Genomic DNA, 27,443 nt, shown 5'->3' with positions numbered 1-27,443 from the left:
TTTGAAGACATACTTAAATATCCGATTTAATAAGTTGTAGCTTGAAGGTCAAATGATTTCTTCCTGTGTGTACCTGGTTAGCTGTTGTTTTTAACGTTATGGTGGCACACTGTTCATGAACACACAATGCATTGATGGGCAAGGGAGAGAAGACAGCCAAAATTAATGGGCGAGGCATAGTCCATCACGTTTATGTGGGCTTCAATGCGCAAGAGCCCATAAATAAACGTTAATTGTCGGCGTAGAATCCTCAATTTATATTATCATACCGACAAATTAAAGAAAATCTCCATTTAAGACACTTCTGTGTACGAGAAAGTGATTAGTACCAGGCGCCAAATGTAAAATAATTATTTTACACATTAGAAGAACATATTCATACGAAAAGGGTGTATTTGCATGCATTTATCAATAAAAATAAACTACTATAGCATAAGTATAAATAAATCAATACAGACATAAGTAAATACATATATGAGTGAAAAAACATACATATATGTGAACCAATTCACACAAGACATGAAGACAGACATACATACATACTTGCATACGTACGTGCATACATACATACATACATACGTACGTGCACACACACACACACACACTGCTACTCGGAAAAGTTTACATGAGGGGGAACGAAATACGCATGCGTATATCTACTCGCACACACACACACTGCTCTGAAAAGTTTACATGAGGGGGAACGAAGTACGCATGCGTATATCCACTCGCACACACACACTTACACACACACACACACACACACAACAAACACAACACACACATTGCTACTCTCTCTGAGATACACACATCACTGACGCGACGATCTGCAGGCCCGGAAGTGCCACACCGGGGAGCTCACTCCTAACTCGGACTCTACGTACCTCGCGGCGTCGAAGGCTAGTGACGATGACAAAGATGTGCGACACTTTTTCTTTTCTTGCCTTTGTGTCGTGAGTCGGGTTCGTACAGGGCTTTACACAGTGGTAAAGTGGTAGCCGGCCTGAGTAATACTACACTGCTTAGAGGCCCCGTAAGGGTTTCTGACTTAATGGTACCTGCCATGCCGGCGAAGTTCTGCTGGGGTTAACGGCCCAACCCAGGCCAATAAAACACTGGGAGTTGTGTATTACAGCTCTCTGCCATTCGGCTTATATTCTTTAATGGTTAAATACAGCATTCAACAGGAACTACAGCAACAGCTTACCGGAACTAAAGCAACAGCTTTACTGCTAAACTCTCTGCTCTCTAAACTCTCTGCTTACTTTACTCAGGATCGTACGTAGCTCCACTCAGCAGGGAATGAATGTTTGGAATGCCAAGTATGCCCACTGGAACTAGACAGCAACGGAGTACGGAGAACTGGAATTTTCAAACTAATATTAAGAGTCACTGTGTATTTTCTAATAAACTCATTTTCACGCCTACGACATTTTAGTGCCTGATGTACAAGGCAGTGGTATTTTTTTACGAATTTTCATTAGTTCTACGCGTGAATTTTTTGATCGAAAAATTGATGCTTTGTAAAGTTTGGTCAAACATCAAATGTATTCACTTTTCCCCGGACGTTTTTGATGAAAGTCATATGGTCAACCCGGTCAATGTAGTATCATTCGACTCTTAATGGTACGAAATGTGTCAAACTGTCATCCGACCCCTATCGACCCCTAGCGTTTTCACGTAATGGGGGCTTTCTTTCTGCCTACTTTTAGTGATTTTCTAAAATGTGGACGCCTTATGTAACATAGCCAGGCCGTCAGGCCTGCAGTTGAGGACCGGGGCAGCAGGTCACCTCGACCCCTGTCCGTTTCGACCCAAGTAATTCACACCCTCTTGTCGTTGTTTGTGGTCAAATCAATCCCGGTGCCTTAGTCACTTCGACCTCAGTCAGTTTTCATGTTACATGTACCTGACAACGTTTTACTGAGTACATTATGCAACTTGTTTCTGTGAGAAAAACTGCTGGCTTCGCTACAACAATCCACGGGGTAGCTGTGATATCGCAGCGGTACTTGTGGCGTGTCGAACGCGCTCGGGTCATTGGTTTGGGGTCATCGCCACAGTCCCTGTGGCAATGACCCCAATGACTCGATCGCGTTCGCCACGAGTACCGCTGCGATATCACAGCTATCCACGGGGCTGAGAACACTCTGATACTTGTGGGAGGCCTGGGGTACCCCGGCCCCATTGTCATTTACTGACTGGGGAACGTGTCTCACTGAAGTACGGATGGATAAGCATGTCATTTACTGATTTTTGGAAATAAAGCATTCGTCATTATCGCAATTGCTTGCCATATGCGGCAAGATTGGATGAGCGAGGCCGGTCCGCTCGCCTTGGTGTCTTGACGCCAAATGAGCCTATTTCCGGTTTAGGCGTTGGGCTTACAGCAATGCATTATAGGATATCTTCCAGGGCGGCGTGGATCAGTGTGTGTGTGTGCGAGTAGATATACGCATGCGTATTTCGTTCCCCCTCATGTAAACTTTTCAGAGCAGTGTGTGTGTGTGTGTGCGAGTAGATATACGCATGCGTATTTCGTTCCCCCTCATGTAAACTTTTCCGAGTAGCAGTGTGTGTGTGTGCGACTGGATATACGCATGCGTACTTCGTTCCCCTCATGTAAACTTTTCGATCCTGTATGTGTGTATATGTATGTATGTATATATGTATGTATGTATGTATATGTATGTATGTATGTATGTATGTATGTATGTATGTATGTATGTATGTATGTATATGAGTGTGTGGGTTTGTGTGTATGTGCGTGCGTGCATGAGTGCATATGGGCTATGTATGTATGTATGTATGTATGTGCGTGCGTGCGTGCATGAGTGCATATGGGCTTGTGTATGTATGTATGTATGTATGTATGTATGTATGTATGTATGTATGTATGTATGTATGTATGTATGTATGTATGTGCGTGCGTGCGTGAGTGCATGTATGTATGTATGTATGAATGTATGTATGTATGTATGTATGTATGTATGTATGTATGTATGTATGTATGTATGTATGTATGTATGTATGTATGTATGTATGTATGTATGTATGTATGTATGTATGTATGCACGTACGTATGTATGTATGTATGTATGCACGTACGTATGCACGTATGTATGTATATGTCTGTCTTCATAGGTCTTGTGTGAATTGGTTCACATATATGTATGTTTTTTCACTCATATATGTATTTACTTATGTCTGTATTGATTTATTTATACTTATGCTATAGTAGTTTTTTATTGATAAATGCATGCAAATACACCCTTTTCGTATGAATATGTTCTTCTAATGTGTAAAATAATTATTTTACATTTGGCGCCTGGTAGATTAGCCCGGAATATGAACAAGCAAAAGTGAGATACACAACTGCAACGGACGCTCATGAGACTCTCTTACTGTGCAGAGTGTGTGTGCTATAAGGTTATACTCACAGCCGTTCACTTGGGTTGTCTTTTCAGTTGTACAAGCTTAGTAGTCAATGAAACACAAATAAGTTGTCAGGTCTACCGCATCTCTGACAATTGTTTAAATTGAACAAAACAATTGGCTCATGGTCAAGATATCACAGTACGCACAATGGTGAAAGCGTTGTGATTGGTACGGTGAATGTTGATGCGTTAGGTGGTATTTGGCGACTATTTGTGAATATATTACACACGTTCCAGGGCCTGAAAACGTCTAGTAGGCTAAATTGAGTACTAAATGTCAGTCAGGTGGTCCTAATTGACCAATGAAAGTGTCTAAAATTGTTAAAGTACACAGCATGGTACTGTAATGTCATCATTGCTGCTATAATAAGCCATTAACGTTTAGAAAGACTAAAACAGTCTCAGTGGACGTTTTGTATATTTAAGTTTTTCTAGTTATAGCATACACACACGTTTGCGATCAAATAATATACAGCTATCTGAAGTTTCAGAAATTCCTTGATAGTGACGATGAGTAGGAGCAGGACCGTATTGATGCCATACAAATAGCAAGAATCTCCTCTCATAATTCCTAACCTACGGTCAAAAGCAGAGCATTCGCTGAACTTCAAACCGTTTACTAGAGTTTATGTTGTTTTTCAACGAATGAGTATTATATTGCACGTAAGTGCAGGGTGAAAATGTTATTTAAGTAAATATATGTTGCCTTTCTTCAATATACGTACGGAATAGCATTCTCTACGCTTGTTTATCATTTGCCAGCTGAGCAAAGTTTCTCGATATTGTTTTGTTTTTGTTATTTTGACATTTTTGTCAGCATTTACATTTTATGGCCCATTGATGATGATGGAAAACTAACTAAGAGATGTACAGAAAAATATGAGATAATGCTACAATTGCCAATGATGCTATTACTCAAAGTCACCATAAGGACTTCATTACAATGTCAATGCAGATGTTCAGGACATTTGCATATAACTTGTAACGGAGTTTGCAAAATTCGCTTTCGTTATTGAAGTTTGAAACAGGTAGAAATTACCTCAACAACCCAAAGTAAATAGTTTGTGAGAGTTGTATGTCTGGAAGTATATGTCAACCTGTTACTTGACCGGACCTGATCTGAAATCGAAATGTTAAATTTATAACTCATTATATATAACCGAAAATGATCGATCATAATATGGCCTGTATCGACAAACAAAGCTGTCAACTTTACTTTTCACGTTCGTATAGGTTGTGGTTTGATGTACACATAACGATGATTTATACTGTGATTAGCTGTTTAAGTGTTGACACATTTTACGTGACCGAAGACTGTGCAAACCGCACATTTTCAGTCATCCTATGATTTTTATGGACGGGCTTGGATCCACTCAGAAAACAACATTTTACATATCCTGTTATCGAGCGGACCTTTCCCTCATAAATTCTTCCTTACTACTAACTCTGAAATTTATGGTGATTACACCGCCGTTCGGTTTTTAATAGCCACAGCATTTGAGTAGTGTTGGAAGAGAAAAAACGCATGTGCAGCGTGTCCGGGCTTAAAAAGAAGTAAAATATCGAAAGATATATCTCATAAGAAATTGACATTTACCATCAAAAGAAACCGAAGATAAACGGTTTGGGATACTTAAGGCTACGTTTTCATTCCAGGGATGTTTCAATCATGATATAGTCACCAATGCTCCTTTTTGTGTGCTCAATCTCGGCTATATGGTTTAGCAGAAGGACGACATATTTGTCTACACAACCAGATGTATTGAGAATACATAGCTTTTCCATTCCACATTTCTTCATACCCGAGTTTTTTAATCACGAATCACACTTTTACTGAACACTGTCGTCTTTTATTACCTCCCCGGAAGAGCTACATAGAGCTTTATAACGATCTCCAGATGTGGATATTTTATGATTTGAATAGATCCAGCAAAATAGAAGATCAAACGTTTTCCCCAAATTACAATTCGCAAGGAATCGTCTCAGGCTGTGGACGTTGATCAAGCTGAAATATTGCATTTGTACAAGATTTAGAACACAGCAAGTTGATCGAAAATATGTCAAAACATGAATCAAAGAACTCTGGTTATAGCATTTACTTTGTTTGCCATAAATTACACATAGTATTTTCCAGCTAGTTTGATATCATTATTCAGACGTGCAAAAGTCTAAGGGATTCACCATTGCATAATCTTGGGGGGGGGGGAGTAATGGGGATGAAGTTATGTAAAATTTTGACAGATTTTATGATTTCAGAAATCATGAACACAGTGTCTTTTTGATAAATTCTCACGCTTTCTTTCAAATTACATGCATTTTAATCAAGAATTTTGACACCCCACTGGAGATGCAGCCAGGCTTAAGAACAGCCTCACAGACAAATGGAGAGCCCTGGATAACAGACGTTTTGAGTTAAACTTTATCGTACCAACATCTAATTGTCTTCATAAATCGTGACTATTTTCACAAAACGGAATTGTCACTGGGGAAATCATTATATTACCAGACCCACTATTAGCGTATTCACTGCTCTCTATCTTGCAAAACCAATACATTGCAGGCTGTGGATTTTTACATGCAAAGTTGTAAATCAAACCGCTTTATCATTAATGTGTGTCGACTCGTTTTCATATATGCAATATCATACCCCCGTAACAAAAAACTCATTATTATCTATGACACTGGCAACGCAGGAGTAATACATCACGTTCACAAAACACCTGAATTTATGTCTGACTACATAGCATCGACATGATGGAGCTGATATTGTACCGGATCATACAGTGTTCGAGGACGACAGTGCATTTGCAAAGCCCACTGAGTGCTTTGCGAATGCCATTTTAACAAACAAACATGACTTCATGCCTTTGAGTTCAAAGTCAAGAGGAAAAATGAATATGAATAACTGCTTTTAGAGTAGATAGTTGGATATACAGGCTGGCCTTTGATGAGCAGAGAGACAATGATTTTGCAGTTACTGCATATGGGACCTGCCTATTCTTGATTCAACTCCTATTTATCTTTTTATGTTAAACTGCCTCGACTGTTTCGCTTGAAATGATTCATCACTTATCGTATTCTTTGTGAACTGTGTTTAGACCGCAATGTAAGCAGTTGGTAAATAAATCTGTTTAAAATATGCTAGTTTATTATTTATACCTCATAGCAAAATTCCGTGCACTAACACAAAGACTAATATGATCCTGGCCGAATTATATGAACGTACATATGTGATATCTTTGAAAACCAATACAGGGATTCAATCACCGGTGTCCATAGAGGCAAATCAGTCAATATGGTTTGGTGGCCACACTATGCAGTAAACCACCAGAAATTACAGTGCTAATAACGGTATTTGAGCATAAAAAGCTGACACACCTCTTTTACCATATGTGTATTTATGCAAATTTGTGGGGATCGACTTAGCCACAGTCCCTCTATGACTTAGCAGAGGGTGCACAGAGAACTGCTCCGTTTATTCATTCATAAAGCTGACATCGTGTCCGCCATGTTTATATGTACCGCGACGAGGAACTCTAGAAACCCGACACAATTTTGTAATAAATAGGAATCTGCATATGTCAATTAGTCCACCATTTTCTAATTTACCATCTTTCATGTGCTTTGTCAAGAGCTGACAGACAACAGATTATTAATGACACACTAGCCGGTTATCAAAACCATTCTGGTGTGTTATCCTATAGCTGCGTTGTCTACGTGACATTCTAGCTGCTTTGTCTACGTGACATTTTTTTGTATAAAGACAGTCCACATCTTGTCTTCAGATAACTCCTCGCATTACATGCCTTATGAAGGTAATTCACGGTGTGCAAGAACAGTCTGCATTACAATCATTATTATATCGACTTTGCCATAAATTCATGTATACGTGCTGTTAGTGATAATGTACCCTTGTGGAAAGTATTAAATAAGCCAGGTTATGCTCAAGTCATGATGAATTAGCCAGAGAGAAATTCGGATGTAAGGTGACTTACATTCAGCCTTAATAAAATACTATGCTGTGTGCTTCAATAATTTGAGTCAATTCCTGTCGTTCTTTATATATATTTTACATTTGCCTATTTACTTGCATTTTCTAGAGTAAACCTGTCCCTTGCACACAAATATTTTGAAAATAAAGGAGTATTTCATCGAAAGTTTTGTACTGTTATATGTGTAAAGGGCTCGTATCGTGGGTTTACGGTTGTTATCACGACACTTTTGGTCATCAGTTTGTATAAGACACTTGGCCTGCGGCCAAGTGACGAGTTGTGATAACCGACTTATACCACGACAAACACACAAATTTAGCCAGAATTGCGATGGTTGCCTTTGCCATCATTTCGAATGTCACTTCAATGACGACCGTTCATTTACATGTGAATTAGAACCAAGTACTGAATAGAGTATCTGTGTGGAAGGAAACTGTTTTCTGATTGGTTCTTTTATACAGGCTCCCTTCTTTATTTTCTAATCGTCCCTTGCAAGCCCAGGTGGTGCTGAATGGGCTATTATTTTCTGATAGGCTTATTTGTGTTTCATACGCTTAGAGATTCATGTGATTGGTTGAAATCAATTAATTGTTCATGAAGTTCTCACCACATGCACTGCCCTCGCCAAAGTTGTCAGTTTCTATTCGGCTCCTAGAGTGCAGACATGGACGCTGCTCAATATTCTGATATTTCCGACTATGACACCGATATTGAACGTTTTGTGTCACAATAATTATGATAAAGCAGATACCAACGAGAAAATAGCGGAGGAGGAAGCATTCACCCTGACAAACATACGTTTTGCAGTTTCAGTCGGCGCGGAAAATGTCGCTAAAATTCAACGTTTACGTGTGACAGAGAACACGAGGAGAGCGATTAATTGGGGTGTTACAGTCTGCGATACCTGCGGATTAGGAATGAACGTATCAGCAAATCAGGTTGTGGAAGTAGTGAAGTGTTTACATTTGTACCTGCAGTATCGTATGATATCAAAGCGAGGGAACTCAATTCTGGCTTTGTCGTTTCGTGGTTGAAGTTCGTCGAGTGGATGGGACAGAATATCATCACAAAGTTTGAGAGCTTTGTGTCGTAGCATTCAGCGGTATTTGAGTGCAGAATGTCGTCGGCGAGACCTGAATTTTGTGAACACCAATACGCACATTTTTCAGGATTTCCAACATACAATTGACGGAATTATGAAAAACATTGATAGACGTGGTATCGGGGTCGACAAAAACAGGCACAGCCGTTCACACGAGAAGAATGTAAGTTGTGAGAGAAAGTTTTCTCAGGTAATTCTGCCAAGTGGCGCTGCGTATTTCTACGTGTCTAAAGTAATCTGCAGGTTGTATACTTATTCGCATTGGACATAGTCCAAAAAAAGATGAATATCCATTTTTAGACAGTTTTTGTCAATTATATGCTTTACAAAAATTACGTGGCTTTTTGTGTTCATTGTATATGGCTCGAAAAAGATAAATATCCATTTTTAGACAGTGTCTGTCAATTATATACCTTTCAAAAATTACGTTGCTTTTTATGTTCATTGTATATGCGTATGAATGGTTGGAATCCTGAATTTTCAGGTGGTTTCTACTTGTATGCAGAATTTGTTATCAGCCACCTTTTCTTTCATATGTTGATAAGTTATCACCACCCTTTTTTGATATGTTAATTATCTCTATTCATAAAAGTGTGGTGATATCTACAATAAATGAAAAAGAAGTGTGGCCGATAATATAATCTGCATAAATGCAATAGAAACCGTGTAAGTTTACGGGAATAAATGTACTGCAAGAACAATAGGTCACATGACCTAGAGGGGTATATATATATATATATATATATATATATATATATATATATATATATATATATATATATATATATATATATATAAGGTAGGAACTTATAATGGTTATACGCACACACATCTAGTGAGCAACTAAGCAACTGAGTTTACTTAATTTTGAATCTAAATGTACTTGACCAGAGTACGATGATACGAGTATGTACAAGAAATTTGGATTTCATCCTAAAATGTCAATTCACTATGCATTGATAATTTATGGGAGCCAACCAATATTTTTTTTCAACTCAGAACTGGCTATCTGTGCATTTTTATATGTTCGACTATTGATATAATCAAAAATGACCAATGTAAAGTTTCTAGAAGTGCATAGGCGAATACCAAATTTGATATTTTAATTTATACCAAAATGTCGATAGACATGGGTGAATTGTATTGTGATGTTTTGTCTTCCCTCACCTAGATTTTGTAAATTGTTTGGCGTTTTGATCCAATTTCACCCACCATATTTCTGAAAAAAGGATATATTTTTGTCTTGAAAAGTTGCGCAGGAGGGTATCTTGGGATTTGAAAAACGAGGTTATTACCAAATATCGCCTATTCCTTGTGTTGCATCAGATGGGTGTCATTTGTGCTGCGTTCAACACTCGACTTGGTCAGGTGTCTGACGCAGCACAAATGACACTCATGCTGATAAGCCGATGTTGGGGAAACTTTGATAAAATGTCAGGCCTTGGAAGGCCATAGTCTGTTACCCACGAGCGAGGTATCCAAATGATCTATGGAGATACAGTTCACTGGTGAGATATTCTGTCCAAATGGCTACCTGGGAGGTATTTTGGATCGCTTCGCAAAATGCCTTTCTATAAATACCATGTCATTGTGTAAATCCTACTGAAGACATACAAGTATATCATGGAAACTTTTCCCGAGTGATCAACTGAAGCCAATAGGATAGATGCGTAGCTACAGATGGGCGAACGGGCAGAAGTCGTCTTTTTAGACTTCTTGTCAAGCGTGGCTTGTATTTGAATACAACAGATTATCTAAAATGTACATTGGACAGAAGCTGGTTTTACAGTGTTCCTTGACTCGGCTCTCCGAGGATTAATAAATATGGAGTAACTGTGTTTAGTGTTTACCATTGTGTTTAGTGTTCACCACTATGTGAGGCAATGGCATTTTCCTCTATTTTTACCTGTCATGATGTAAATTTAAAAACGCAAAACACGGATTTGTACCAAAGTTAAATATTTGAAAGTTTTAAGCATTTCTCAATTTGTCCGTAGACCCTGAGGAGAGACAAAAGTCTTTGATTTGTCGAAAACAAGCAAGCTGGAAACAGGGTGTGATCCTCTAACACGAACAACTGGATTTAAGCCGACGTCTAGACAAGAAGTGCGAGAATTAAGTTACTGCTTGATCACCTACCATCCAGTAGAAGAGAAACTCGCCTTCGGGATTGATAACAAAATCTGTAATATCCAGCCATCGTTTCTGTGAAGAAGAAAGTTATTTAGGTTAGCATTTACTCTGGAAACGGATACGCAGAAGATTATAAATTATTTTCGACATGAATATGTTGCTAGGATTTGTGCCTCATTGAACAGTCAGTCGCCGAACGAAGTGACATTAAATGATGTGACTTCTACAGCCAGTAATCCAACATGATACGATAAGGTCGATGACCTATGTCTTAACCAATGTGGATTATCCGAGAAATTATTCTATTATCATTATTTCAAGAGTTCGAGAAAGATATGCCTACACGTTCCACATTCCAGGGATTTAGCCATAAAAGAACCCGTTTTATTATCGGAGAACAACCCAATTCTATGAAAAGGTTCTTGGAGAACACAAGCTCTACCGAGTGACATTAATACGTGTGGGCGTCAATTCTTCAAGGGACGAAACAGACTTAGCAGGTCTCCAGTAGATCTGTTTAATAATCTCCAAATTTCGAGATAGATCAATGTCGATTATTTATGGTGAAGTCACCGAATCAAAAACGTATCTTGTTACTTCGAGTGTCGACAATATATATCATTACTTAAACAATGGAGTGTGTACCCATGAGCAAGTGACTGTTTGCCCGACGTCAGTTAAGAGAATTGTCCCTTGTTTGAGCTATAATTTTTTGGGTTTTAAAAATGGCGATCACATACTTTATTTCCATGACAGGGTCAAATCCTTAAAATTTATCACTGAACGGCGCATTAATATATTTAAATCACTGTTGTGCGGTTTATCGAATTTTAATTTTAATTATAGGTATGCTGCCCGCCACGTCATCAACAAATTACCATAGAATCCTACATTGGCTCCCGTCCTTCAATATATAAGGCATGTAATAATAGATATGTTCACCCTTGTTGAGGACGGTGACGTCAAGGTCGGAAAGAGAACGAAATCGATCTTTTCTTTCTTTTGATATTTTAAGACAAAAATAATATTGGTCACTCCATAGAATATTAATCACGGTGATCTAGTAATTAAAAGTAGTTTTCTGAGTCATGTGGTAATCGTATGGGGCATACACCAATCATGGAAGTAATTGAACAATTATTTTTGGCGAGACAGGATCTGCTATCTAGATGGTCGGTTCGAGTAAACTAACATCAAATGAAGTCATTGAAAACGTATCTTTGAAAAAACCCGATTATTTTTTCATTGTCTATAATTAAATTTTAGCGGAGCCGACTGATTTAGATATAGTCCACTTTCGCGCATCTAATTAACTTATATTTTCTGTATATGACAAAGATGTATTGCGTTCCCTCAACGCAATGCTACTCATAAATGTCGGTTTATTGAAACGGCAACTCAGATTATGAGGGGACTAATCCAAAAGCGAAAATGATCAGTGCCAGAATCTGACATGTTCGAAGATTGTTGTATTCAATTTTCAGAGTAAGGTTCACATTTGTGAAAGATGTCAAAAGATTTGTTTTTAAAAAACTGCGTCGTAACCGCGAGACAACTTGAGTCTGCGTGCAGCGAATGAAAACGCTGTCGGCTCAAAAGTTGAACCACTGAGTTTCTCAGGTAAAAGCCATCAGCAGAACAAAATATTGTTACAAAAACGAAAGTAACTATTCTTGATATAAAATTCAAGTCATTTACGACTGCCTTTACAATACCTTCGATCAATAGAAGATACATAAACTGCTATTTAATAGTCAGCAAAAAAATATGACATGTTACGATCATGTATTTTACTAGTACAAGCTGGGGAAATTCTGTGTCATTAAATAATACCACCCATTCAATAATATATAAAATGGTAATAGTATGGTGATTCTAAAATCGTAAGGTCAGTGCACTTAGGCGTATATTTAACGATAAGTATGATGGCTTTCAATGACTTATCACATACTACGATGGGATCATTTAGTACTGCTAAAGCACTCGAAAAGCAAGATCGATGGCTGTGCGCTGGCATTCAAATATCATTGCTGCCACTTTGAATACAACTTCAAACGACAGGGTTATGATTGCTTCTGTTCCAAGTAGTCTCTGCTTGGTTCTTTTTGAGCTCCATGACGTGATATGAAAACACTCCATCGCCATCTGCATCCCGATCGATGTCTTGAAAGCGGCAAGCTTACAAAAGAGCGTTCAGAGGATTCTTAAGAACTGAATTGTGTTCTTTATAAAATATTTTACGGTTTGTTTGCACTGCTGACATTGATCGCTGCATTCTAGCATAACTAGGCTGTGATTTATGACCACTGGAAGTTAAAACAATGTGTGCTGAAACATTTTATTTGAAAGAAATAGTTTACATATTAGTTCATCGGCTTCCAATGAAATGTTTAATTTGAAATCAGTGACACGTATTTTTTTTATTCCGCCGTTTGTAAAATGCATGGTTCTTTCGCAGTTAAGTCCAAACCTCCAGTGACAATAGACTTACTTTGTCAACGTTGGCGTCCTCTTCAGTATTTATGTCATTCGAGTCTTCATTTTCTGTTGATACGACATTCTCTGCACTTGATTTGCTGTCCGTTCTTTTATCATCGTTTTTGTCCATACTAACAAACAAGAACAGATGAAAATGCTTCACAAATCAAAGGTTGATTCACTTTATAGGTAGCTGTATCACGTTCTGAACAACACATTCGCTCTGTACACTGCGTCCAAACTACAGATTTAGTCAACTTCAATTTCCTACACACAAAGGTACTGCGATGATACTTAAACTCATTGTTTACGTGACTCGGAATCTAAAACAGTTTTCCACAGCAGTGTCATGCTATTCCAGGCTTTAAACGGGCAACTGTGGTACAGAAGTTATCATGATATGGATTTGGCGCAAACTACAGTTTATTTGTGGCAAAGCTCAATTTCAATACATTTGCTTGAGGCAAGGCGAATACAATTGCTCACTCTATACTCGGATTTCATATACCCTGTTTGCAGCCCACATATTCTGCTGTGCAGGCATACCAGCAAACCAAATGTGCAGATTTCCAATAAGCAATATGGACCCGCATCACTTGTTCCATTGTTCAAATGTTGTGTGCAAAATTCGTGTCGCTGAAACTCACAAATAAAGGTTAAAGAGCAATAATTCTCGTATTTGGTTCGTTTGTTCAACACACCTAGATCTGGATCGCGTAGGTTGTGACTAGTCCTTGTGTCTTCTACAACCTGTTACGGTTGGAAGAACTTCGCCTAGGTTCTGTGTTCATTTTCGAATGAAATGAGCTTGAATGGTTAGTGGCTTCGGTCTCCACCATACAAAATATTAAATTGGCACTTAACTTTTACGAGTCATTCGGCTAATTTCAGCTGTAATTCGTTCCATGTCTTACCTGGTCATGTATATTTTATGTGGTTCAGTATATGACGTTTAATAGATTTATGGCACTATAATACTATCATATACATATCCTGAAAGATAATATACCACACGGCAGAAGTCAATGAGTGGGTAATAATGAACACTGATACCTTCCCACCTTTAACACTAGTTCTACTTGACAGTATCATCTGACAGTTCATTCTGATTACCAGATGAAATATGGAGCGAATACAGCGGAGATGAGAGAGGTGATAAGTCCTGACTGCTCACAATGGGGTACGATCAATTAACTTAAAGTGAAATAAAATATCACTATGGCGCCAATTGTACGAATGAATAAGTCTATTTAGGCGATGGGGGACTAATTATGTGCCATGAAGATATGTGAAATCTACCTCTCGCAATACTAATGACAAAGAAGATAGTGTTTTCAAGTTGACAAAAGAAGTTCCATAGACAAGATTGCACCTCTTATCTTGTAGAAAAATAAATGAACAACCAGCTCTCGTGGGCTGATAAGCTTAGTCATAAACACAGGTGATAGGTAGCTCTAGACAGTCGTGTCTTCTAAGCTTCCTCGGGGGATTCAAGGTCTGTAAGACCGTCAACGTTTGTCACTGCCTGTGTAGAATGGCTAAAAATGTATGTCGGTGACAAAAAAATCTCTGAAGAGAAATAGGAAGGAAAGTTTAAGCTGCTCGGCTATATATCTCGAAAATCTACAAATCCTATCTTCGTTATCTACCATTCGGAATCTGGAATTGAGGAGTGACTGATCTAAGTTGAACGTAGATCAAACACTCGACTTCTTTGCTAATGTTGAAAGTGATATACGAACAACACGATTTGATTTATTTGGAATAATTTCTGAATATTATAAAGGTGAAAGAAATCAACGTGTTTACTTTTCCTCCTTTATTTTATTTATTTTATTATTTTTGTTTGTACAAAAATAACAATTAATTTCTTGCTTCACACAAACGTTATCGACAAACACAAATAATATTTTGAACTCCATGCCATTATATAACAACAGTTCTAAGCCAAGTGGAAACTTTCTTGGTGATCCATAAGCATATATTCCACCCGATTTCTTCCGCTTCAAGAGTTAGATTTAATATCCGTTGTACAGTTCCATTTCGGAAACCAAGCCAGTGTCTCCTTGAGTTCTATGAATACAGAGGAGCAAAGCTGACAAGGTAAAATCTCTATTGTCCCACTCAACACTGACAGTAATTTGTAAGGTATATGAACCCAAGATTGAATTATGTAAAAACGTTTGAAACCTCCCAAAATTGGTTGAGGTAATTTGGAGGTAATGCAGTCAAGAGCCAAGAACAGGATTGGGATTGCCTATGGTGGTAGAATTGCGACGAAAGTGAAAGAAATCTAAAAAAGATGCATTTACCAAGCAAAACAAGACGTTTTATCTTTACAATTACTCCGATATATAATAGATCAAACGCGCCAAAAACGTTCTAATAAATGAAGGAAATTTAAAACTCTAGGACAATCAAGTCAACTGCATAGAAAGAGTAAAACGGCATTGTAATTATATGAAATTTATTATGCATCATCGGTCGATCCCAGTGTGAATGATACTGAACACAATTATAACTGTTTTGGGATGATTGAATCGTGATGAAATATAATAAATCTAAATATTACTTTTTGTTCTTTCTTTGTTGTTGTCATACAAAGGGGTCTTTTATATTTGAACAGAGGTTATCACTTCAGCTTGGTAATTAACAGTGTTAGCAATCGACTACAACGTTTTCCATCTAATGCAATTATCCAAAAATAGTTCTAGTCGTGTTACTGGTAGACACGCACGTTTTATACACAGCCATAAATTTCCTTTTTTACTGGAAAATCGCTGTATTTTGCCATTTGGTTTTGTGAATTTTCGATATTTGAGAATTAATGGTCAGTTATTTAGCTCAGCGCCTTGCAATGCGCAGTACGAGTATTTGTCAAACAATACCTCCCGTTCCGCTTACAAGCAAGATAGACAGAGAAACGATGGCTTGATTTCAGTAGTCAACATCTGACCAAAACTGTTTATTAATGAAAAAACGACTGCTCTTAGAAAAGAAAACTGAAAACCTTGACGTATTGTACAGTGAGGTTACAACACCCATACTCATTCTATCATTCACCGATATTAGTTAATCGGTATTTCATTTTTTCTGAGCAGTGGAAAAATCCAGAATGACAACCACTTTCACTGTTCAGCAATGCTTATAAGATCAATGAAACATTCATTCTACGAGGACGACCCGACTTACGTTTCAAACCTTACGTTATATCTGACTCGATCTCGAGGACTTAGCTGTATATATATTAGTTTGTATCATTTGGTAAGTGATTTAATTATGTCGATATAAATTGCATCGACACAATTATGATATTGATAAATCTTCAAATTATACAGTTCCAATAAAGTTTCGATATACACGCCACGGTTACTACCGTAACGGTACTTCCATTAATATTAGTATAGTAAAGCAAGTCAAAAGAAAATTATGCAATTAAGCTGTGTGCATGCGTGTTGATTGGACATCCCTCGGTATGACAAATAACAGTCGGTGCACCAAATGAAAATGACCTTTGACACATGAAATTACATGCGAGCAGCTATAAAGTTCACTTTGAAGAGCTTCGGTTGTGTGAGTTCATCAAGTAGGGATGACGAAGTACCTTGAAAAACATTCCGGGACGTTTTGAACGAAAGTTCTGGACAGGTTACTGAAAATCGATAAAGTTCAGTGACAAACGCAGGAGAATGCCAACAATTTAGTGCTTTACGGGCCCTATATAGCGGAAAGGAGCTCATCATAAGGTACAATGATTTATTATTGGATACAAAAATCATAAACTACAAGGATTTATTATTGGAGACAAACAATATTAGTTTTTGTTCCTCTAAGAAATTTGAATATGTTGTAGTGCCCTCAAACAACGTTTCCAACAGCATTTATTTTCGTCCGCAAGTAATGTCGTATTCAGCGTTTAGTAGATGAATTGAAACTTCATTCGCTTAACAATAATGCCACATACTCAATTTCTACCCTGCTAATTAAGTAGTTTTTGTAAATATCCATCTGCACTAAATGAAGTATTCCATTGAAAGAAAATGGCTAAGCATTGCCTACATTGTATTGAATACCAAACTTGCCTAGAGCCCCTTACAAAGAGAGTGTTTCACAGCAAAATCCAGCAGAATGCACAACTGAACATTTGTCACAATCATTAACTGTGACTATTATCATCCATTAAAATGCGGTCTTTTTCGATATCGTGACAAAGTTTATACAGTGAACCGGGTGTGTTGAACTAAATGTGGATGCTCGAAAAGTCAAGAGATCTGCTTCATAAAACCAAATACCAGTCTATCCGTACATTTAAATTTTCCACCCTTTACAGCACCATTCCCCATGATAAACTGAAAACAAGGCTGCCATCTCTTTGTGAGGCATGCGTTCTTGCACAATATAACATGGATGTCCAACAAAAATACATCTATGATAAAAATATTGTTTAAATTATTGATTTTTTACAGTTGGTGATATAACATTACGATAGATATTGATGATGTGTTAAGCTTTAATAATCCAGCCATACCAAATCATCTAAATCATTTCTCCTGATGAGTTAGAGACAAAGGAAACAATAAGAAAACAAGGAGTATAAACTCAGCTTCATATTTGGACCTGTTGCTCCATATTGGTATAAATGGGCCACACACTAAGCTGCATGACAAGAGGGAAGGTTTTGGTTTTGAAATCATAAATGATCCTTACTTGTCTAGTGATATTCCCTCGGCGCCACCTTAAAGTGTATGTCTCTCAGCTTCTGAGATACTGCAGGGCTTGCGATTCATATGGAGATTTCCGAGTAAGTGATGCATTTATTGTAGCATCTACATCGGTGAGAGGGGGATATTCGGAAAGTACACTGATAAGATGTTTCAAAAAGAGTCTATGATAGATATGGAGATATTGTGGGACACTTCTGTCACTCAAAATGATGAGTGACAGCATACTCAAATATGACTTGATAAAGTATTCATGACATTGCATCACTCAAACATTTGAGTTTTGGAGCAATTCCGACTGGTAAGGCATGCTAGTGAGGCGATGCTTACCTATTTCGGATATTTTATACCACCAGAGACTGTTAGTGATTCAAAGTGTTTCAACTAAATGTTGTAAATGATAAATGTCTTACGGACCTGGTAATGGATATGATAATTGGACCATTTTTGAAGTCGTATTTACTTTGTGTAATTGCTTGGCTTCGTTGACGGCCGGGGTTGATTTTTTTTCCTGAAACTTTTATTTTACGACTCTGACATCGCACATAATTATTAGATCAATGCAAAAGTCACATTCAGAGAAAAAGAGGTTTGAGTTTATCCTGCTGAGAAACATCCACCAGCACATGCAGATACCGCGCAGATGCTTCATTAACATTGTGAATATGAAATGTTTCTGGGGTGATTTGATAATTGGCTGGCGGGGATATATGACTCATTCATGTATCAGATTTCTGTGCTGGATATCGCAAATGACACCGTTAAGGCCCCGTTACAAAGATTTGGCATATAAAATAAAAAAAATGATTTGATTTGGTTTTATCTTGGCTGATTTATATCAATTTCAGACAAAAATGAAATTTAATCTTAAGAATGAGCTTTAATATGTCACAATTATTGTTTATGAACACAGCAATAACAGTTAAAATAATAGAGGCAGGATTTTGGCTTCGAAAGTATTTCATACGCTGTTAAAGATATGAAAAATGCGAAGTGCAAGTCAGATTTTCTAATACAGCTAGCTGGTGACGTGTTCTCTGTACACGACGTCAATAGTAAAATGATATATGTCGGTTGAGATAGAATTGACGATTTCTGGAAATTTAGATTGCCATGCCTAGAAGATTGATAAATAGTCCTCTTCATTTGGCATTGTGACTTTTGAGTTTGCAATCGTTGCCAGCTGCGAGTCATAGTGGTTGCTAAGGATTAAAGAGGTCTGTCTCGCCAGAATAATTTGTGGTTTTTGCACAAAATCAAACTATGTTGCTTGAGATAACACTTCCCTGCAAGAGTCAGGAGTATCACAATATCAAAAGGAAATAAAATACGTTCATCACATGCTTGGTCATGAAGCTTTACCGTAACCCCGCCAGCAGGGTCGTTACCATGGGCATCAACTTGTTGTCTTGGTTTCAATCAGCTGAAGTGACATGCGCTCTCCTTGAAGCCCGCAATTAATGGCATTCTGGTATTACATGACAGTCATCTTGCTATTTCTTGTAGCAATGTTCTTGTTGCAAAATTCTTTCCACCCGACTCAGTTGTGGTACATTCAAAGCCTAATAAATTCAAAATTGGATAGATAATGACACTGAGATCGGCATAGAAGCTAAAATACGTCATATGCCATCTTTGAAAATAATAGTGCAGCAGCAAAATATCCCCACGGACAGATCTACATGTGCCCCTAACATCAAAGCGTAGACGTCTTCGGAATGATTGCTCTTTGTAGCTAGCAGCGTTGAACTCACTTTTGGTCTCATCAAAGATACGTGAGTGCTCTCCTATTATCCTCCGTGACACGTTATCTGATATGGACTCGTAATTCTAAGTCGACTTCTTGACTCACACTAAATCCACAATGAAATTGACTCTGGAGTACGTGCAGTCTGTAAAATGAAATCTTTGCTTGTGATGAACTCCTACGAAAATGTTCAACACAGCCTCATAAAAAATTCTAAAGCCAGAATTGTAAAAGAAACAAAATACTATTTTTACTCGCCGGTATGAACACATGCGAGAATTTGAGAACACTGATAATGATGTCACCTGCCAAGAAATATCGAAGTTCACGACATACATATCATAGCATTATGGAGCCATGTTTCAGACCATAATCCTAAAGAAATTTCTATCGTTTTGTTGCTTTTAGAACAGTCCGCCCTGGCACATTTAAAGTTTTTTGATTCCACGTATATGCCTTAAAATAAAATGTTTACTGTCCTCTCTTCTTTGCGCCAATTTCTTTACGATATGCCAGTGAAGACTCATATTTGAACACAATTCCATACGTGTAAAATAATTGGCTCTCAGTTTGCCGACTGGTTCGTTTTAGACATCTACAAAATGACTCTTGGCACGTATATACAATATGATTTCCAGTAATCGCAACGCAGTCTTACAACTCATTTCTACGTTAAGATATGCTAATCGTTTGTCAATGGTATCTTATTAATATGGATACACCTCATAAAACTTATTTTACCCGCCTATTCTTATCCATGCACAGAAACAAAGCACCCCCAAACAAAACTAAATCGATTAACACAGTCACCAGTATAGAATCTGCAAACGAACCAGAGAACAATTATTCTCTGTCACCAATATTTTTATGATTAAGTGGTTTTACTGAATTTTATGAGAAACTCATTTAAAAAACAAATGAACCGGTTATAATTCTCAAAGAAGGCAGCCAGGCGGAAAAATACCTGCCGTTTAACTGTTGATTGGTCATGTAGTCGTGTTCAGCTTAACTAAGAGTATACTGCAGGTGTATACTACATCGTTATGATCAATAAAAAATAAAAAATAAATTTCATATTCGGACGCAATCAACGTTTATATCGATAGAATACCGAAAGGTACACTAGAGTAAAAGCTTTACGAGAGTGACCTCTTATCAGTAGCATTAAATGTATCTTCAGGCTGATCACAACGTGTATCCTAGGATTGTCAGAGGTATGTGTACACTTTTTAGGTACAATGTAGACAGTTGAAAGATTGTGCTGGTTCGTGAAAAAAAGAATTAAAAAAATCGCTTGCCGCCTGTGTAGTTTGCCAAAAAATTTGAGTAACAATACTTATTCCATGATTATCTCTGCAATATAAGTAACCTCGTGACCATTAAAACATATTTTGTGGATATTCTTTTGTTTTTGCTGTGGGTGTTGATGATCATGAGAGGCACATTTTACAGCATTCTCTATAATCCTTATGTAGCAATGTTGACGAGGCTAAATAACTAGGGTGATGCGAGGTTCAAATCTTATTTTGCAGTCTCGAATGACGTAGGTGTCGCTGATGATAAGGTTGTAGCATCGCATGCATGGCATCACTTTTAAGACGTTTCTCACGTAAGTCATGGCACTTGTATGCTCAGCTTGGTAAGACTATAACATTTCAAAAACCTTCGCGTGAAGCGTGTTGACTCCATCCGTAAAACGTCCACATTGTTTGAATTACATACCTGACAGGGGTCAATTATAAAGCCAGTTTGGTGAAACAGATTAGAATATTTTTAAAACAAACAGCATGGTTAGTTTTCTAATCTTAACCATAAACATTGAGTTCTTTTAGGAAAAGTGTCAGAAACCATACAATTGTTATCATAATTCCAACATGGGCAAATTTAGCTTTCCTTCTGTTGATATCGTCACTAAACTATTACAAAGGATTGAAACGTCTCCAGATAATGGTGACAAAAGACGATTTTTTTCTATTCGATATTCGATTAATGTGCAATTTTCATGAACTATTCAAAATGTTCTTATCGTCTTCCCTCCGGCCGATATCTGATTGATCCAAAGATAAAAGTCATTGACACTGGACTAGTATTATTCAGCTCGGTGTACGCTGAATTTGATTCGAACACGTATCCGACTTAAGAAAGATAGATAAGATAAATCATTCACTATCACCACCTTCAAAGCAATTTTCAAATTGAATGATCTCCCATCTTATGGTAGTCGAGGATGTCTATTTAGTCTACGGGGACATCAATAAACTTTGAGTGTTTGACAAAGCACTATAGGCGTGCGGTATAAGGGTCAATATCTGGCTTGACCCAGGCTCAACGAAGCACCGGTCATAGACTGGTACTTGCCACGTAAAATGAAAGGAACGATAAAGGAAGGCATCGCACTGAAATGTCTGTAAACTGAAGGAAGTTTACAACGCGAAGTTATAGCATCAAATGGGTCTATTTCTATTGGGGGAAAAACCCGTGAATCACACCGAACCATCCGAGTCAATCAAAGGACTCGCTTGCTTCCTCAACCTAGCGTATCCATATGTGAACTGATTTAAATAAGTGTTTTTTCACTTTTAAGTATCATTTACATATACACACGTGTCTTATCAGCTTGATCGGCTGGATGTGGCAACTAGTCATTGGAAACAATGTTATGTATTTGTACCTAGGATAAGTCCACATAGGACACTTGATAATATAGACAACAAAAAACAAAAACAACAACAATGACAGTGACTAATCAGTCAAGATACACAATCTTTTAAATTATTTCTTATCAGATCATAGGCTTGGAGACTTTATTTTGAGTACTAGGCGTCGAACGTCAATAAAATATATAATGCTGTCAAATTTAAGCTTGGATGTTTAGGCCATACAGTATTTAAATAAGAAGGTAATAAAAGTATTCCATGATACTCAGTAAAATCTTCGTTTTGATTTTCACCCAGGTCTCCAAAGCTGTACATGACACTTAACGTCAACACACTTTTACTATTTCATGTAAATAATGGAAGTTTGAAATTCATAGATGACACACTGGCAGATATGAAGGAGAACACAATGTTGACAATCCATGGCTAGCAAGATTTATGACATCTGATTTATATAGTTTTCCTGTCAATATCTTGTTCGTCTCTACTATTGTACACATGGAGAGTATTTGCCCACTTGTTAATATAGCGATAATGCAGTACATTGAGATAATTATGCACAATAGCATCGTCGTGTGTCACCGATAGTACCAAAACGACTGGCATTTACCAGGGTCGTGAAGACACGCCACAGATTCATCCTCTACTTTTCTTCACGTTTGGTGCTAAGACGTGGCTGATGTCTTTTAAAAGTGCAATGTCGGTTCCGTAACTTCCCGAGAAGTGTCGCCAAGCTAGATTAGATGTCACATTTAATCAAAGCGATCGCCACTTATTTCCCTGAAGGCCAGCGCAAAAATGACAGTGGTGTCGAAAGCGACGCGTCGCCATAGAAACGGCAAGTTGAAGAAAATTGATATTCAACTGACACTAGGTTTGGAGGTGACTAGCAGGGTAATTTGACTCTGCTTAAAAGCGAAGTGAACATCGCCGTCGCAATGGAAAGCATTCAGCTGAGATGTGCATACTGTCTGCCCGCTGCTTTCATTACTCCATTAACCCAGTCCGTTTTCCCATCGATGAAAATAAGTGTAAGATCGCAAATCCTGATTTCGGGAGAACGGACCGTCGATTTCCTTGATTTTTTTATGATTGTATCGTTAACTATTGACGACGGATAACGTATTTTAACAAGAAAATTACAAAACATTTATTGTGGCATGATAAGACAAATTACAAGATTAGCAATCCATCCGAACCACCAAGCTAGATTGAAAACCAGGTCCTATGGTAAACGTTCTAAGGCAAAGAACTTGATCATAGGTAGCGTAGGTGTACGTAAAACTGTTATATGCAGTGTCATTTCAGTTTGCTTTGATAGACTAAATGTCGCATCAGACACAAAGGGCTGATAAGGAATTGAAAGGTGAATTCGCACTCTGTGACGAAAGCAGTGTATTTAAGCCTTGTCTGAGTCAGGGCGTTGCTGCAATCCCTTTTTAAAGTTAAAATTTACACAATAAATAACTGACGATGACTGAATTAAAAAGGAAACACGCCGATCTCACATCAAGATATGAACCTAATATGACTTGACTTGGTGGCAGTTCCAACTCGCCATTACCAGACTTCTACAAACGCTGACTGCATTGTGATGCCGGCGACATTTGCCCGGAACAAAACTGAATGCATCACTAGGCTGACAAGGGCATTAAAATAGAAGGAAAGGGTGACTTAATGAAATTTTCTAGCTGTTCATGGCCCCATGTTTCCCGTTCAGAGAACTCAGGCCAATTACCGTCGCTAGGCAACTGGGTAAACAGCTTTCACGTGAGAGAATATGTAGTTATCGCGCATGGCGAAGCTCTCCGTCTTGTTCTACACTTATACACAGCGCAGTGCTTGGAGGAAAGGTAACACAACCTCTGTGCACTGTAGTGTCTGCAATGCGCTAAAATTGAATCAAATCTGTAACGGAAAATCCAACCATAATGAGACTACACGAATATAGTAGGATGAATTATTTATTGAAGCCTCGTAATGAATTATATTGCTGGAGCTATTCTCACGCACATACATTCGAACAGTATTACTTCACGTGCCGGGCAACGATGTTTTAACCGTGTACACTTGTGATCCTGAGGGTTATATGCTACTCTTTCACCCTGCAGTAAGGGTGCCACCGAATCTACAGTAAGATATCAACATGTAACGATTTCAGGATACTACACTGGGTGTAGCACCATGCTGACGTACATTTCAATATCTGGATATGTGAGATAATATTACGTAAGCTTTTAAAATACCTCAAACCTTATGTGAGTCCGCGAGCCTCGCTAAGACGACGACCTTCCATTGTGAATAAAATTCTACTCCAAAACGACTGAACTGTACTTTAGGTTGCGATAGCCAAGTGACGACAAAACTGAAATATTTGCCGCCTTGCATTGGGTTTCATACAAGGCTCATATGCATTGCTCGAAGGTACGAAGTTTGGATTAAGTTTAGATCGTTTGGATTTTCTGAGAAAGCACTGAAAGTGACGCTAGTTCACGAAGGCATAACAGATAAACGTATGTACACATGGTTGCAGGTTTCGTCATCGTTGGTGAACAAGGAACTGTTAAGCAACCTCAACATGTGGTTTTCTCTTTGTAATGATCGCCGGTTTTACTTCGCGGCAATATGAAATACTTTCTTCCCTAAAGTGATCGCAGATGATAACAATGCCTTGTGGTTCTGGCATTTGCATGCGCTGAGGAGCAAGACTTAATCCCGGATTAAAAACATGAAAATCCACTAAATATGAAATCTGACAATTTCTGCATTACCACGGCTTGTGCAAGGTCATTTTATTGACAAACGAGGCAATCATGATATCGGCAATGTTCCGTTTGAAATGGCGGTTTGGTATTTGATGTAGCCATGACATTCGCATTTTGAACCTTGAAAGGTTAGATCTTCTAATCCATATTCTATTTTTTACAAACGAGCGTTAGACACAAAAACGTCCATGACTTAGTATAATATTGTTGGTTCAGAAACTCCAAAAGATTAACATATTCTTTATATTTTGAAAACCATCACAATCCTTTCAGATCCTCGCTTGAATATTGGCTTCCACATTACAATAAAATTCGTCGAACGAACGAGAACAGTCGAGTCATATTTCGTACATCGGGACAATTTTCGCAGAAGCCTCGCGTATGCATGCACCAGGACTTGACGAGGCAAAATTTTGTCATGATAACTCCGTAACTGATATAAAATAACGATTGCATGCGCAGTTATTTTGAAGAGGGGGATTTTCCTTGAGAATCTATTTCACGACACTATACAGCATCGGTAATTATTCAACGGAGTCGCTCTGCAGATTGGGTAAGATGTTTTACGTTCTGGTGAGTACGGCGCTAATTGCCTACACAACGCAGTTCCAAATTTTCCTTACCTGTTTACTCTCATGCTTGCAAATTTTAAGACTCTCTCAGCTACATTATGAAGAGGCGAACGACAGGCATGGTCAATGATATGCAACCATCTCACCAGGATCGTAGATGCAATACACGCACCGGTTCATTTTCGTGACATAATTTCAAAGATGAATGACTCGGGTTTGCCGCTTGCCTGAATATCCGTGTACTCGCCGACACAACAAGAATCCACATGCATCTGAGGCAATATGAAAAGGCCGCTCTCAAAGAGCTTGACATGCTCCGTAGATTGCTGGGTTTTTAGTGTACCACGTGATCAAACTGCCGACCTCTCTCTTGTGCATGCAAATAAGAACATGTTTATCTTCAGTCAGAAAGTAAACTCGGTCTACTCGTGGTGCCGGTCTGTAATGACGATAGCTAGCATAATACAAGGCATCATGGGACAAATATATATGTGTCGCGCGTTGACCCGTGTCATGAACAATGAGTTCACCCGCGTTATTTGATTGGACGTTGACTGTGAAATGTCCCGAAATTTAATTTTTGCTGTGAAGAGAGAATGTGCAGGGACAGTCAATTTTCGCCTTGACATCAATTATGATTCGATTCTAAAATGTAAATTGTGTGATAAACATCAATGAGTCTGATGATTGCCATACGGGGTTTGTTAATCCTAAGAATTGAGTCGTTATAAGACAGAGCCATTTGCCTGCTATCTGTCTTAAGAGGGATGTAACTTGACCATTTTGAATTATTGCTCCTGAAAGATCGCAAGACGTGTGAAATTAAAAAATTATCTCATCGCCTAAAAGGAATATATTTAAATCGCATCCTCATCGTCACCTATGTTATCTTTCTCTTTTCTCTCCTGATTGCAATCATATGTCGCCGACAAACCAATGGTATGATTAGGCACCTATCAAGCTCTTTCAGAATATGGAAAAAGAACAGAGTGTGAGAGAATAAGAATTGTTCAGGCAACGTGACAATCAACCCCTAATGACATCCGTGACAATTGTTTATTAGATTTCGAGTCGCTGATATCGTTATTTTAATTTATTAATAGGTGAAATGCAATCGATTTTGATTTGTGGCTAAGGCCTTTCACATGGGTTTATTGGATGTATTGCGGTATAAAATGACAAGCTTTGTGACATTGTCATCTACCGTACAGCACATGAAAAAAAGGCAAAACACGTCAGGTATTGAAAACACTTCAAGCTCTTTCAGAATGTGGAATAAAGAACAGAGTGTGAAAGAAGGAGACGCAACGTGCGTTAAACATATGCCAACATATTGCATTGGACATGTCATTTACAAATCATCGACATTTGTTGGGGCAATTACTTGTAATGTTTTTCTTAGGCAGGAAGATGTTAAGACTTTACAAATAATTCAACTGAAGTGTAACATTTACGTTTCTGCCGCAAACCTTGACATGTTTTATTCGGATTAAAACTCAATTAAGATGTAATCTTAAGTGTTGCTATCTGACGACGTTATACATCAGGGATGCTTCGGTAAAAGCTAAGCGAAAAGGCAAACCATGGACTGGCATGATTATCAATTGAATACAAAAACATTGCGAATAAAAACCACAAAAATCAACTCGAAAAAGTGGGAGTAAATAGTGACACAGTATGTATGGAAGCGTTTTTATTCAGAGCAGATTCAGTGATTTTATGCAATAAATATGCATATTATATAGTTCACAAATACCAAAGCCTTTGTCTATTGATGCTATCAGACTATTTAAACATCTAAACTCTCAGCACAATTTCTCAAAGTGACCTGGTACATTA

At 38.0% G+C, this 27,443-nt stretch overlaps 1 protein-coding gene across 5 annotated transcripts in view; it reads right to left on the bottom strand.

Moving 5' to 3' along the window:
- Positions 1 to 26,065, bottom strand: part of LOC139149024 (cyclic nucleotide-gated channel rod photoreceptor subunit alpha-like) — a 69,110-nt gene extending 43,045 nt beyond the window's left edge. The window contains exons 1-3 of one of the 5 annotated variants that reach the window (XM_070720520.1): positions 25,656 to 26,065; positions 13,156 to 13,273; positions 10,671 to 10,736 (exon numbers count right to left, since the gene is read on the bottom strand). In XM_070720520.1, the coding sequence (XP_070576621.1) occupies positions 10,671 to 10,736; positions 13,156 to 13,273; positions 25,656 to 25,669 (198 nt within the window). In that variant the 5' untranslated portion in view covers positions 25,670 to 26,065. The remainder of the gene's footprint in view (positions 1 to 10,670; positions 10,737 to 13,155; positions 13,274 to 25,655) is intronic. The other 4 variants (XM_070720518.1, XM_070720519.1, XM_070720517.1 and 1 more) reach the window with 4 other exon arrangements.
- Positions 26,066 to 27,443: the final 1,378 nt, after the last annotated feature.

Source organism: Ptychodera flava, chromosome 14, assembly GCF_041260155.1.
Source record: "Ptychodera flava strain L36383 chromosome 14, AS_Pfla_20210202, whole genome shotgun sequence".
Lineage (NCBI taxonomy): Eukaryota > Metazoa > Hemichordata > Enteropneusta > Ptychoderidae > Ptychodera > Ptychodera flava.
Note: the sequence above shows the minus strand (reverse complement) of the source record. Positions and strands in the feature narration are given on the sequence as shown.